We start from the raw sequence: 15,656 nt of genomic DNA on the forward strand, positions 1-15,656 counted from the left end.
GATAATTAGGAAAGACATCTTCAGGCATTAACACCTAAAAGTCCTTAATCAGATTAATAAATTACCCAAACAAGATTCTGAAAGAATGTGATAAAAATGGAAAAATAGGGGATTATGATACAAAGTACCACACCTGGTTTGGAAAGGATTAGGTAACCCTCTAGTATTTGGATAAGGAGAAATCAGGTTCCTAAAAATTACTTCCTAGTTTGACCTAGGCTACTTGCACTACCTTGAGTCATGTGGATACTTGTTTGTAGTTTATGTGATTCAGTGTGATCAAATAAGATAGAAAAATATTTTGAAAACACAAACTATAAACTGCCGAAGTAATAAAAAGTGAACAATCACAAACAATATTGTTCTCTCACAATAATACTTATCAAGAGCCCATTGTATGCCAGACACTAAGATAAGCACTGATGTAACAATGGTTGAGTGAGAGACATAAACAGTCCTGGTGAAGGGACCTCAGAGCCTATACTTTAATAGTAGCTATGACAGCGTGATAGAGTATATCGGAGGGGTTTCTAATATAGTTAAGGTAGTTTGGAAAGTGACACTTAAGCTAAACCAGAGGAAGGGAGTTCAAACAGCCGGCAGCTAAGCCCGGAATCTCTGACAGAGATGGGCGCTCCTCCCTGAAATACTTCTGTAAGATATCAACCCCTCCTGTTGTTCCTACTTCACTAGCCACTCTCTCCTCTCCTTTGCTGGATCATCCTCCTTTTCCTGACCTCTAAATGTTAACAGTGGCCCAGGGCTCAATCCTGAGACCTTTTTTTTTCTATTTGCATTATCTCCCCAAGATCTCACCCAGTTACACAGGTTTAAATATTACTCAACTGGTAATGATTTCCAAATGTCCATCTTCAGTTTAGACTTCTCCCCTGAGTTCCTGACTCTTCTACCCAATCGCCTACTCTGCATTTCCATTTGGAATTCTATTAGACATCTCAAACTTAACTTGTCCAAAAGATTTATCTGTACCAAACCTGTTCTGCTTCCCGTGTTCCAGCCTTAGCAAATCATATCACCATTCACCCAGTTGTTAAGGCCATAACTGAATTTTTTTTTCCCAGAGACAAGGTATTGCTCTGTCACCCAGGCTAGAGTACATTGGCACAATCACAGCTCATTGCAGCCTGAACCTCCCAGGTTTAAGCAATCCTCCCACCTCTGCCTCCCAAGTATCTGGGACCACAGGTGTGTACCACCGTGCCCAGCTAATTTTTGTATTTTTGGTAGAGATGGGATTTCCCTGTGTTACCCAGACTGGTCTTGAACTCCCAGGCTCAAGTGGTCCTCCCACCTCGGCCGCCCGAAGTGCTGGGATTACAGGCGTGAGCTACCACGCCCAGCCTCATCTGTGAATCTTCTTCCCTCACACCTTACATCCCATCTGTCAAAAACAACTTGTACCTTTCAATTACGACCACTTCTCACTGCCTCTTCCTATTACAAGCTGACATCTCTCGCCTACCATTCAGTCTGCAAACTGATCTGCTTTCAATCTTGCCCCCACCATGAACTATTAACATCATTGAGCCAAAATAATTTTCTTTTAAGATCCATCAAGTCATGTCACTTCTCTATTCAAAACTCCAATGGGGCTGGGCGTGGTGGCTCACACCTGTAATCCAACACTTTGGGAGACTGAGGACGGCACATCACTTGAGGTTAGGAGTTTGAGACCAGCCTGGCCAACATGGTGAAACCCCATCTCTACTAAAACTACATAAATTAGCCAGGCGTAGTGGTGGGCACCTGTAGCCTCAGTTACTGGGGCAGGTGAGGCAGGAGAATCACTTGATCCCGGGAGGCGGAGGTTGCAATTAGCCAGATCGTGCCACTGCACTCCAGCCTGGGCAACAAAGTGAGACTATCTTCAAAAAAAAAAAAAAAAAAAACTCCAATGGGTTCCATTAACATCCTTTTTGTAGGTATCAAAGTCCTATCATGACCTACAGGATTTGCTGCTAGTCATTTCTCCAAAATCATCTCACAGCACCTGATCAATCTTCTCTAAAAATAAATCTTTCAGTAGTAAATAATTCTCCCCTGGTCTCATTATTTATCTTGTATAGAAATTTAGATTTTCGGCCGGGCATGGTGGCTCAAGCCTGTAATCCCAGCACTTTGGGAGGCCGAGACGGGTGGATCACGAGGTCAGGAGATCGAGACCATCCTGGCTAACACGGTGAAACCCCATCTCTACTAAAAAAAAAATACAAAAAAAAACTAGCCAGGCGAGGTGGCGGGCGCCTGTAGTCCCAGCTACTCGGGAGGCTGAGGCAGGAGAATGGCATGAACCCGGGAGGCGGAGCTTGCAGTGAGCTGAGATTCGGCCACTGCACTCCAGCCTGGGCGACAGAGCGAAACTCCGTCTCAAAAAAAAAAAAAAAAGAAATTTCCATTTTCATTTATTAGATTTTAACTTATTTTACATGTAACTTCCAATGAGGTTCAATTCAAAGTCTGGTTGGACTAAATAGCTAGTCACAATATCAAGTTACTAATGATTCTAAGCAAAATGCCAATACCTCCGCATCTTCATCAAGCTGTAATTGCTTGGCGATGGCTTCATCATTTAATCCAGACTCATTTGTATTTTGTGAAAGCTATATTTCAAAGAAAATCAAGCAAAATCAGCATAAACCTTAAGTGAAAAATAAGGCACTTTTTCTTTACTGCTGCTGATTAAACACACCAATGAGAGATAAGTGTATCAGTAATAGCTGCAATGTACACCAGCCAGAAAGCCAAATCTACGACTACTCCCTGACCATATCCAATTCCCTAATAAATAAATAGCCTATAGACAGACCTGTCTCACTTAGTTCTATTGATATGTTCAAGAGAAGTACCAAAAATAAAAATAAAAATAAACCAATCCTGTAGATTAATGTCTTGGCTTGACAAGTAGTCCAGAACATTGGCAAACCAACATGTGAGAATGATTACATTGTATTATGGAGGAAGTGATCGAATCAACAAACACCCACGATGGGGCAGGCTTTCTTTAACTCAGGGGACTACTTTCACCATCATTTATGTGGTATGTCTGTTTCCTAAATGGCCAGAAACAGATGAATCCAATATCTGTCAAAGTAGCGAAGGTCAAAAGTGTAGCATTGGTATGCTGTATTTGTAAAGACTCTATTTATTATCTCATGTGGAAACAAATTTATTTCTAATATTGACTGGCTGAGGTCAACAGTAAAATGAGTTTGCATTCTGAGAACTCAATTTAAATTCGAATAATTACAATTTTTTCTTACAGCTTAAAAGATCTTTTCCCGCTTTCACGAATTAAAAAAACTAAATATGTAACATTCTAACTTCCTCATCCTTTAAAATGAGGGCAATATATTTTATCCATAATCATAGGAAAATTATTTTAATTATTAAAACATGTTGACCTATTTACTACATCCTAGTTTCTCCTGTTATTAATATTAGTGAATGGGTATAAATCCTGAGCATACTTGCTTATATGTAGAACACTCACCTCTTTTCTTTTGCTTGCCACCATCTTCTTATTAGATCTTTGGACACTTCCAGTTCCAAAATAATCAAGCACTGATGTGGGTGTAAGTTTTATTGGTGATAAAGGCTTATTCTTGGTCTTAGTGTTTTCTTCATTCTTTTTCATGTTTGATGTTCCAAGATGACTATTTGTAGATCTTCCATTCTCTTTTGATTTAGAGGCCGCCTTCTTACACGTAAAGTCATCTTCTTCATCTTAAATGAAATGTAACCAAATATTTTTTATAAAACATCAATTCAGTTATACAAAGCAAACACTTCTACCAGCTTTATAAAAAGTATACAAGAGGCTACACATGGTGGCTCATGCTTGTAATCCCAGCACTTTGGGAGACCAAGATAGGAGGATCATTTGTGCTCAGGAGTCCGAGACCAGCCTGGGCAACATCATGAAATTCCGTCTCTACAAAAAAAATATCAAAAAATTAGCCAGGCATGGTGGTGCACACCTCTAGCCCCAGCTACTAGGGAGGCTGGGGCAAGAGGATATAAACCCAGGAGGTTGAGGCTACAGTTAGCTGTGATTGCACCACTGCACTCCAGCCTGAACAACAAAGACCCTGTCTCAAAAACAAAATAAGTATACAAGAACTTTGAGATGCTAGCAACTTTTTTACCTTCTATCTCCTAAATTCAACCATCATTCCCACATTTACCAGTGCCAGGCCTGTAATACACTGTCTCCCCCAATTACTACTGAGAATACACAAATATTTACTGAGCACCCATTATGTACCAGGCACTTAAGATACAGCAGTGAATAAAAAAGACAAAATTCCTGCCCTCATGGAACTTGAAGTCTAGAAGAGGAAACAGATACACAAATAAACAAATACACATTGTCAAGTTAAATGTTCTATGAATAAAAAGTAAAACAGGGTGAAACAGGGTGAAAGAATTAAAGAGTGATGAAGGATACTCTTTAGATAAGGTAGTCAGGGAATGCCTCTTTGATAAACAACACTTTGACAGAGGCCTGAAATGAAGATACCTCAGGCAAGAATATTCGGGCAGTTAAAACTACAAAGGGAAAAGCCGAGATGGGAGTGTGCCTGGAGTTGAATGTGGCTGTAGCACAATGCGGAGGCGTGCCAGAAGAGTTCGAGTGAAAGAGGTAGGGGCCAAATCCTGGAGGACTTTCTAGGCAGTAGGAATAATTTTAGTCTTTATTATAGAATGGGAATCCACTGGAGAATTTTGAGCATAGTTTGTGACCCAACTTAAGGCCTGTCCTTTGAAGAACACACAGAAGAGGGGGGAAAGTAAATGCAGGGAGACCATTTAGAAAGCTACTGCAGTTCCAGATGAGATGCGGGAGGCTTGGACTATGGTGGTATTTGCAGAGGTGGTAAGTTGTCAAGTTCTAGCTATATATTGCAGGTGAACCATCTACTGATATCTAACCATTCATTTAAGACCATAAACTCTTTGTTACATTTTCTTTTTCTAAAAAGTTCCCACAAAACATCTTTTAAAAAGTTTCCCTACACATCTTTTTAAGCATTCATGACAATGTTTAGATAATTAGAAGCTCCAAAAATGTACCTCAAAAGGGTGTCAATAAATTTGTTTGCTTCAGTGATTCACAAAAAATAAAAATAAAATAAAGCTTTTCAATTTGGCCTATTAACAAAAGAAATCCAATAAAAATGAAAATCTAAGAGACAAACATGAAGTCAGGGACGGTAGCATAAACCTGTCATTCCAGTACCTTGGGAGGCTGAGGCGGAGGACTGCTTGAGCCCAGGAATTCAAGATCAGCCTGGGCAACATAATGAGACTATCTCTACCAAAAAAAATTAGCTGGGGATCACTTGAGGTCAGGAGTTTGACACCAGCCTGGTCAACATCGTGAAACCCCATCTCTACTAAAATTACAAAACTTAGCCGGGCAGAATGGTGCACGCCTGTAGTCCCAGCTACTCCGGAGGCAGAGGCAGAGGGTGCAGTGAGCTGAAATAGTGCTTCTGCACTCCAGCCTGGGAGACAGAGCAAGACTCTATCTCAAAAAAAAAAAAAAAAAAAAAAAATTAAGCTGGGCATGGTGGTGCATGCCTGTAGCCCCAGTTACTCAGAAGGCTAAGGTAGGATGAGGATTGCTTGAGCCCAAGAGATGGAGGCTGCAGTAAGCCTCAATTGTACCACTGCACTCCAACCTATCTCTAAAAAAATTTTTTTTAATAAAATTGAAAACAGGCTAGGTGCAGTGGCTCACACCTGTAATCCCAGCATTCTGAGAGGCCCAGATGGGCAGATCGTTTGAGGTCAGGAGTTCAAGACCAGCTTGGCCAACATGGTGAGACCCCGTCTCTACTAAAAACACAAAAATTAGCCGAGCATGGTGGAATGTGCCTGTAATCCCAGCTACTTGGGCGTTTTGAGGCAGGAGAATCACTTGAACTGGGAGGCGGAGGTTACAGTGAACTGAGATTGCACCACTGCACTCCAGCCTGGGCGAGAGTGAGACTCCCTCTCAAAAAAGAAGAAAAAAAACCTTTTTTTTTAAATAAAAGACAACCATGAAGACTAGGTCATGGTGGGGATGGGGAACGGTTTACTTTATAAATTTGGTATGCAAAGCCACATATGAGTGGCTCTTATGTCCTCTCAACTGCTCCCTCATTCAACTATGAACATTTGCTCAAGGCCTTATGTCCCAGGCCCTGTGTTATCCTTAGGTGGCTGCCATTTCAAACATGAAAGTATCTAATGATACGTAAAAATTAAAAGGATTTAGCCTTACCTTCTAATTACTATATTTATATTAAAAAGAAACTATAAGGCCGGGCACGGTGGCTCAAGCCTGTAATCCCAGCACTTTGGGAGGCCGAGACGGGCGGATCACGAGGTCAGGAGATCGAGACCATCCTGGTTAACACGGTGAAACCCCGTCTCTACTAAAAAATACAAAAAACTAGCCAGCCGGGGTGGCGGACGCCTGTAGTCCCAGCTACTCGGGAGGCGGAGGCAGGAGAATGGCCTGAACCCGGGAGGCGGAGCTTGCAGTGAGCTGAGATCCGGCCACTGCACTCCAGCCTGGGTGACAGCGCGAGACTCCGTCTCAAAAAAAAAAAAAAAAAAAGAAACTATAAATTTTGCAACACATAACTCTTACAGGTTTCTGATTACTAAAAATAACCCACTATTTAAAACAAGCACGTAGTAGCCACTGCCCTTCACTACAAGCACATTTTCTCTAATAATTTACAGTTCACCCCACCCTCCAAAGGGCCTCCAAAAACCACAGATATATCCATCAGATGGCTCCACACTCTTGACCACAATCAACTAGACCAGGAGAGAGCACTTGAGCAAGGTGTGGCCAACTTTATCCTTGATTTGTTGAACCAGTATGTACAAACCAAGGTGCAAAATGTTTATTTCTACATTCAGTGAGAAAAGTTAGCAGGCTCCGAATAAATTCCCCCATTTTGCTTACACTAAAGTGTTTGCAACTGAAAGACTTAAATTAAAACATATTTGTTTCATTTGTCTTCAACTATAGTCAATCCACCATCAAGTCTTAATTAAAAATTTATCCATAACTCTTTCTAAAGCACATCCAAGGTCTGATACAATTAACAGATTTCAGTTCAACCATACATTACAGAGAGTCAACAGACTAGGTTCAGTCATTCAAATATCTGTTCTCCCTACCTAACTACCGGTTTTTCTCTGCCTCTTTGTCAGACAGGAAAAAGGCTTTGCAAAAGGCTAGGTAACATCACCATTCCATTTATAATAGCCATGTGGATCACCCATAATAGTCCTAGTAACTAACCATTGAGAATATAATCTCAAAGTCCTTTCCTTTTCTCTAAAATAATAACACAACGATCATGGTATTATAGAAACTCAAAGTTTTTATACTTGACAGCTGGCCAGTTATACCCAAATATGTCAAATTTCTTATCTTATTAAATTCTATAATCTTTATTTGCTTTAAGTTAAACAACTGTACTTCTGGGCAAGAGGGAGTCCCTTAATGGAGAAAGAACAAACTTAAATTATCTCTGAAATGATGGTGCTCTACTAGTTTCCCACCACCGTAAAAATGCCAAAAATACTAACATTCCATTTCCACTACACCTCGCCATGCTTATAAGCAGTATGACAGAAAACCCCATAGCTGAGTGGGTGAGATCAACTACTATGGAGAGCAGGTTGCAATAGGGCAAGAAAAGGGGAAGTCAGAAAGTAAGTGACCATGTAGGCAAAGATGGCCTCAACTATAATAATGGCAGTATGAACAGAGAGATGTGAGTATTGTTTATAATATGGGAAAACAAATAACCTAAATATCTATTAATATGTATATTCAACCATGTAACAAAATCTGTACAGCAATAAAAATTATAACAAATATCCATATTTACTCACAGAAATATATTCAGGTTTATTAGGTGGCAAAAGCAGATGACATAACAGTATGTTTAATGACCCTGTTTATCTCTAGATATATACATAATTTTTAAATTCACATTCTAAAATCTGAAAAGAATCAATAAACATTAACAATGTTTATCTCTGATTAGGGAAATATGGGTAATTTTCATGTTTTCTTCACACCATTTGATATGGTTTGGCTGTGTCCCTAACCCAAATCTCATCCTGAATTCCCACATGTTATGGGAGGGATCCTGAGAAAGGTGAATGAATCATGGGGACAGGTCTTTCCTGTGCTGTTCTCATGATAGTGAATAAGTCTCATGAGATCTGATGTCTTGTCTGCTGACACGTGAGACGTGTCTTTCCCCTTCCACCATGATTGTGAGGTCCCCAGCCACATGGAACTGTAAGTCCAATAAACCTTTCTTTCATAAATTGCTCAGTCTCGGGTATGTCTTCATTAGCAGCGTGAAAACGGACTAATACACCCTTTTCTCCATCTAATGTTTTACAACAAATTGACTACATCCTAGAACTCTCTGACCCCTTAGCTTTCAGAGTCAGTGCTTTAGTTTCTATCTCCTCTCCACTCTTCTTTGCTTACTTCTGTTCATTATTTATCAGCATCTCTGCTATTCTGTTGCTGGCTTCACAGACTTCATGGTATCTTTTAATTTACTATTAATAAGTTTTTATTGAGCATTAAACTACATGCCAAGAACTGTAAAATAAATTATCTTTAGTCAACTAGTCCTACCTCCTTATTCAATACAGAGACCCCATTTTCCACATTTCTAACAAAAAAAATAGACTAGACTTAAATACTTTCAAAATCGAGCAACGCTAATTCACCTTCTTTCTTTAGTGAATAGCAAAATACTATACTCCTTAAGAAAGTTTTTCCTTATATTAAGTCAAAATACTTCCCTGTGAATTCCACCTCTTTCCTTAATCTATCCGCTGACCAGGGAGAAAAAGTTTATCTACTTTTTCCACATCCAGCATCTGAAGACTGCTCTTATTTCTTCCTTACGTCCCCTTCTCTATAAATAGTAAAACAGTTTCAAGCCACTCAACATTTAGGTTACTGGGAAGATTAAATTTTTCTTAAAGGGCCGGACATGGTAGCCCATGCCTATAATCCCAGCACTTTGAGAAACCAAGACAGAATGATCACTTGAGCCCAGGAGTTCAAGACCAGCCTGGGCAAAAGAGCAAGACCCCATCTCTACAAATAAACTAAACTAAACTAAACTAAAATAAAATAAGACAAAATTTTAAACGCTAAGTGCCCAGTGTAGCACCTAGCCATGTTACAGCCATTCAATAAATAAAAGTAGTATTCTCTGGGAAAAACAATACTGAACCAGAAGTCTAGAAAACTAAAATTCTAACCTAAGTTTGACTTACCATTTTTATTTTAATTAGTCATCAGGGTTTCACTGTGGTCTTCTGTAAAATGTTGGACCAAACACACTTTTTTTTTTTTTTTTTTTTTTTGAGACAGAGTCTCACTCTGTCGCCCAGGCTGGAGTGCAGTGGCGCGATCTGGGCTCACTGCAAGCTCCGTCTCCCAGGTTCACGCCATTCTCCTGCCTCAGCCTCCCGAGTAGCTGGGACTACAGGCACCCGCCACCTCGCCCGGCTAGTTTTTCATATTTTTTTTTTTTTTAGTAGAGACGGGGTTTCACCATGTTAGCCAGGATGGTCTCGATCTCCTGACCTCGTGATCCGCACGTCTCGGCCTCCCAAAGTGCTGGGATTACAGGCTTGAGCCACCGCGCCCGGCCCAAACAAACTCTTAAGATTTTCCCCTCTACAATTTTATGACTCTATGGGTAGCCATATAGATTTTTTAATATTATACACAATATTGATGAAAATATGAGTTTGTACTAATAAAAACACTAATTATAAAAGTGTAAATTAGTGTGACTTTTCTAGAAAGTAATTTGGTAGAACACACCCAGAACCTTAAAGAAGTTCATTCATCTCCTTTAGCATAGTAACTCTTGGAGATACTCAGAGGTGATGACAAATATTTACATATAAATTTAGTCTAGTCATCACACTATTAGGAGCATAAGAAGTGTAAGCAACTGACATGCTTGAAATCGGGAAAATATTTATATAAATTATGGTCTAACTATACAATGGACTCATGAAGCCATGAAATATTAAGCCCAAATTTCAAGACTGAAAAAAACAAAAAAAAACTCATGAAAAGAGCAAAATTAAGCTGTCAAAAAAACAAAATGCATCACTCTGTTCTTTTATGTGCACCCTAATGTTATAGGTATAAACATCACCCCTAAAAAGGGAGGTTCTTGTCATGAGCCTCCTCTACCAGTCTCTGTACAATAGTGGAGGGTAACAGAGCCGTTCTCTGAATACATGAATTTGAATTGAACAATGTCTTTAAGCTATAGATCAAAAAATTGTGCTATAGCTAAACACGGGCATAAGTTTATAAACATTTTTATAATTTCTGAGAAAATTTAATTACACATGGATCTCCAAAGAAAAAATATGGGAGTGTTCTACAAGATACTTTAAGTATGTTTTCATTGGGATAAACAAAAATTGCAAATAAGGCTCCTTTTCTCTGTTAACTACAAAATAAACAGCTCTCTAAGTCCCTCGGAAAGTACGAATAACTCCAGTAAAACACAATTATGAAAAGAAAAAGGGAGGCTAATTCTCAAGGACTGGCTCCCTTGCTTTAATACCTATTTAGTACCCCCTGATTTGTCAATTTCCCCATACTCCTTACAGTTATGAGAATAACATTTAAAAAAAAAAAAAGCAAATTCATGATCCTAAGCATTGAGATATTTCTCACAAATATAAAGGATTTCATATTTATTTTATAAATAAATATGGTATCCTATAAGCCACAGGCATATCTGAAAACACTGTCATCTTGCCTTGATGAAACCAGAAAACTTGAAGAACAAGCAGTCCTACTGTTTCTCTACTATGACTTCTCAACTAGTTGTCTTAAAGTTCCTTTGCCTTTAACATTTTAAAGGCTATACCAATATATTATGGAAAGAAGACAACACAGGCCAAGGTTACAACTAGCTGCTTCCAACAGACAGTGACTTAACAGGTGTTGCTGTGAGGATCCTCAAGTAAAATAAATATTTTACAATCCTACACAGTGTGTAGAGATGAAACATTCCAAATAAAGTTGTAGTTATTCTTTTTTAACATTTGTTCTTGTTTTCTAATAAGCTTAAATTGGATTCCGCCTCATTGGAAGCCAAAGGCAAACCATGTTCTCTTCTCCCCAGAAACTTACAATAAAATAATGATAAACAGATCTAAGTCAAATTGAGGAGAACTGGTTGAAAATCACGAACAATTGAACACTTAGATTTTCCCTCTAGGATATCTGTCTTCTTGTAAAAACACCATTTATTTGTATTTATAGGCAACATAACCTCAAATGCGGTACCAACAACCAAGCAAACTAGCATTATCATATTATCCTACACACAGCAGAGGAACTGCGTGGGAGAGAAGATTGCTTTGACATTCTGAGTTAGATACATTCATTTATTTAGAAGAATAACAAAAGAAATAAAAAATGTGGGGGTCCATATAAAAATCTATTTATAAGGCAAGAAGGAAAAAAATCTAATTCTGGAATTCATACTGCTGAGAATCTGGCCTTTCCAAACAGATCTCTGAATTCTAATTCTGTGATTTTCTTTTCTTTGGTCTAGAATACACAAAAAGCAAATTAATGAAGAGATCCAGTTACAGGGACTAAAAATAATTTATTTAGCAACAAGTCAAAAACTAAAAAATGAATCAAACTGTTCAAACTCTTTTTCTATAAAGCTTCTTTTCAATATTTCCATGAGTCAAAAATCTAAACCATCATTTTGGTTTTAGAGACAGAAAAAGGTTCATATATGAGCCAAGCCTTCAATAAATATTGGTTAAATTAAGTGGATGGAAGAGAAACTAAACATACCACTTTTGCCCATTTATATGGTAAATCAGACATTCTATACATATCGGCATAAAATAAAACTTCTAAGATTGCTCATCTTCAATCAAGAAACCAGAGATCTCATGATTCACTACAAATGAATCCTCTTAGAATCAAATAGAGTCAGTTATATTTTTAAAATAAACCTTATTTTATAATTCATGGAGTCTAGTGAGGTAGCTGAGTAATAATAAATAAGAGAAAAAAGTACTGGCTTGCAATGTGATGTTATCCACCACACGGGTACCGAGTCCACTGAAATGCCTGAATAAGAAAAAGTGGGGGAAAGGCCTGGGTAGTTGCCACAGATCCATTACCCAAAGCTTCTTACAATTCTAAGGCATAAAACGGGCAATAGAAGGAAACCTGCCTGGCCACAGAGCTAAGGGAGTGATTCTGCAATGCAATTTCCCCAATGCCATTCACATACATCTTCCCCACACAAGAGGAGAGAACAGTGCTGGTCTTAGTATCAAAGCCAAATATAAGTCACTTTGTATATTATTTTATTATTATATATTGTATTGTATATTATTAGTACTTAATGATATTTTCATAACATAATCCTACTTCCTTGGCATTCTGGAATACAGTTCTATGTCCCTCATAATTTCACAAGTGCCTGACAGCAAAGTACATGTCACCAGAACAGTCTGTTCATTTTCAAAGATGCTTCAGAACCTCAATATTTTAGTGTCTCATTATTTACTGTGCCCTTTTCAAATCTCCTTCCTCTCCATATGCCACTTAATTTTTTTCAGGTCTCGTAATACACATTAATAAAAGAGAATTGAAGAACAAATTAGCAAAAAAGATTATAAGAAAGCATCTAGCTCTCATAAATATGTGCATTTGCAGATAAAATTGCTAAAGCACTATCAGTGACCTTTGAATCATCACATAAAATAGAAATCCCTGAAGATTAAAGAAATGAAGTCCTAATTGTCAAAAAAATAGAAAGGCAGATCCACAACCACAGAACTACAGAAGATTACAGATTTAGTGACAATGCTATGCAGTAACATCATGAACAGGTCAGGAGCAACATAATGGCACTCAACTGAAGTAGACAAGGTCTCACTGAGCATAAACTAAGCCCTAAGCCTTCATTTCCTCTGTGAGTTATCAGACTAGTAGGTGAAATGAATACTAAAAACGATATCTGGACTTAAACAAAGTATCTACCAAATTCTCTTCTGATAAGAGGCAGGGTTTCTAACCTCCACGTTATTGACATTTTAAGCCAAGTAACTCTCTGTCCTGTGCATTGTGGGATGTTTAGTGGCATACCTGGCCTCTGCCAATTACATGCTGTAGCATCCCCCAGTTGTGACAACCAAAACTGTCTCCAGATATTGCCAAAGGTCCCTCAGAAGGCAATATCACCCTTGGTTGAGAAACACTGATTTATGGCAAGATAGAGAAATACAAAATAATAGTCATTACTAAGATTCATAAGTAATTAGACAGCTATACATAAGAAACTAAACAGCTATATCCAGGGTGCTGATGATTCAAAGCAAATTTTGAAAAAAACTTTGTCCCTTAATGCTAAACAATTTTAATAATGATTCAGGAAGAAACACAAAGATAAATCTATCAAATTTGTAGAAGATATAAAACTAGATGACATTAAAAAATTAAGTGTACGAGAGACATCCAAAGATCTACTCAATTCTTCTACTGGGAGGGAAGGGAGAAGGGAGGGTTAAGGCATTAAGTTATGAAAAAGCAAGCTGTAGACCAGGCGCAGTGGCTCACGCCTGTAATCCCAGCACTTTGGGAGGCTGAGGCAGGTGGATCACCTGAGGTCGGGAGTTCGAGACCAGCCTGACCAACATGGAGAAAGCTCGTCTCTACTAAAAATACAACATTAGCCGGGCATGGCGGTGCATGCCTGTGATCTCAGCTACTCAGGAGGTTGAGGTAGGAGATGCACTTGAACCTGGGAGGCAGAGGTTGCGGTGAGCCAAGATCCTAACAAGAGCGAAACTCCATCTCAAAAAAAAAGAAAAAGCAAGCTGTAGAAATTTTACAGTAAGATGCTACTCGGCCGGGCGCGGTGGCTCAAGCCTGTAATCCCAGCACTTTGGGAGGCCAAGGCGGGTGGATCACGAGGTCAGGAGATCGAGACTATCCCGGCTAACATGGTGAAACCCCGTCTCTACTAAAAATACAAAAAACTAGCCGGGTGTGGTGGCGGGCGCCTGTAGTCTCAGCTACTTGGGAGGCTGAGGCGGGAGAATGGCGTGAACCCAGGAGGCAGAGCTTGCAGTGAGCCGAGATCACGCCACTGCACTCCAGCCTGGGAGACACAGCGAGACTCCGTCTCAAAAAAAAAAAAAAAAAAAGATGCTACTCAAATGTGTGTGTGTGTGTGTGTGTGTGTGTGTGTGAATGGAACATTTACTTAGGTAATTTAAAATAATATTAATTTAAATACCTCATCTTCAAAAATTCTAAATTTAGTTTCCTTTATACAGAATTTTAATGTACAAAGTATTATTAATTTTTGAACAAGTATAATCAAAAAAATATAATACTCACTTGAAGGAAATTTTCTACCCTTATCACTCTAGGTTTCCCTGAAAACATCTAAGAGAAGCTCTCTATCATATACAGAATCTATACCTATTTGTCCCATGCACAAAACTATACGTCTCTAAAAGTTAGCAAAGAGAATGTTACACACATCGCCAAGAATATTTTCTGCTACTATTTTCCAAAGTCACAAGTCACTGTTATTACATGGTAACCTGTAACCTAGAGAACACAACATCACCAATTTTTTTCCCATTTAACACTCCTCAAATAATTATAACTTCAGGAGTACTAACTGCCTCCGGAATTATGTGCACAATTAAAATTACCAGTCAAACAATTCAAGGCAGGAAAAACCCCCACCATTTTCGATCAAACAGCAGGCCCTGATGAAACCATAATAAAAGGTCAATCTTCGCCAAACAAGACTCAAGGTCTCTCACTTCATTAAACAGCTAAAAGTAAATATATTTACCCAGTACAACAAGTATTTGGGTTTTTACTAACCTTGAAGAACATTTTACTAGAGTCAATAGTTGGCTATAAAGATATTTATAAGCAGTTCTTTCCTTTTCCTGTAACTTGGGAAATTAATGTGGTTAAATTAGTTTTTAAAAATCAATAAATCCTAGTAGAAGACAGAGCTAATCAAAGTGATGATGAAAAATATTTCTCATGGAGCAAAATGGAAAGCCTAAAAATCTGTATAACAATAATCTAAAAAGCTAGCTGTATAATAATATAAGCAAAAATACTTGAAACCTACATTTTTCCTAAATCTGTTTTTCATTGCTTATAAAGCACTATGCAACAGAAATAAAATACAAGCCACATATAAAATTTCAAATTTTCTCATAGCCACATTTTTAAAAGTAGAAAGAAAGAAGTGAAATTAATTTTAACCATATATTTTATCTAACCCAATAGATCCAAATTATTAGCATTTCAAAATGGGATCAATAACAAAAAATTAACAAGGTAGTTTACCTTTTTTGTGTAGGAAGTCTTTGAAATCTGTGTTTTTAAAATAAATTTTATTGTATATATCTAAAGTATACAACATGATATTAGGGGATATATAGATAGTAAAATAAATACTAGAGTGAAGCAAATTAACATATCCATCATCTCACATAGTTACTCATTTTATTTTTGTGGCAAGAGCAACTAAAAT

The 15,656-nt window shown here is 38.2% G+C and overlaps 1 protein-coding gene across 4 annotated transcripts in view; it reads right to left on the reverse strand.

The window, feature by feature from the left end:
* RFC1 (replication factor C subunit 1) overlaps nt 1–15,656 on the reverse strand; it is a 78,618-nt gene that overhangs the window by 33,286 nt on the left and 29,676 nt on the right. For all 4 annotated transcript variants that reach the window (XM_025385787.1, XM_025385790.1, XM_025385789.1 and 1 more), the window contains exons 5-6: nt 3,512–3,744; nt 2,544–2,621 (exon numbers count right to left, since the gene is read on the reverse strand). In XM_025385787.1, coding sequence (XP_025241572.1) covers nt 2,544–2,621; nt 3,512–3,744 — 311 coding nt within the window. The remainder of the gene's footprint in view (nt 1–2,543; nt 2,622–3,511; nt 3,745–15,656) is intronic.

The sequence above is a fragment of the Theropithecus gelada genome, chromosome 5 (genome assembly GCF_003255815.1).
Source record: "Theropithecus gelada isolate Dixy chromosome 5, Tgel_1.0, whole genome shotgun sequence".
NCBI classification, from domain to species: Eukaryota; Metazoa; Chordata; class Mammalia; order Primates; family Cercopithecidae; genus Theropithecus; species Theropithecus gelada.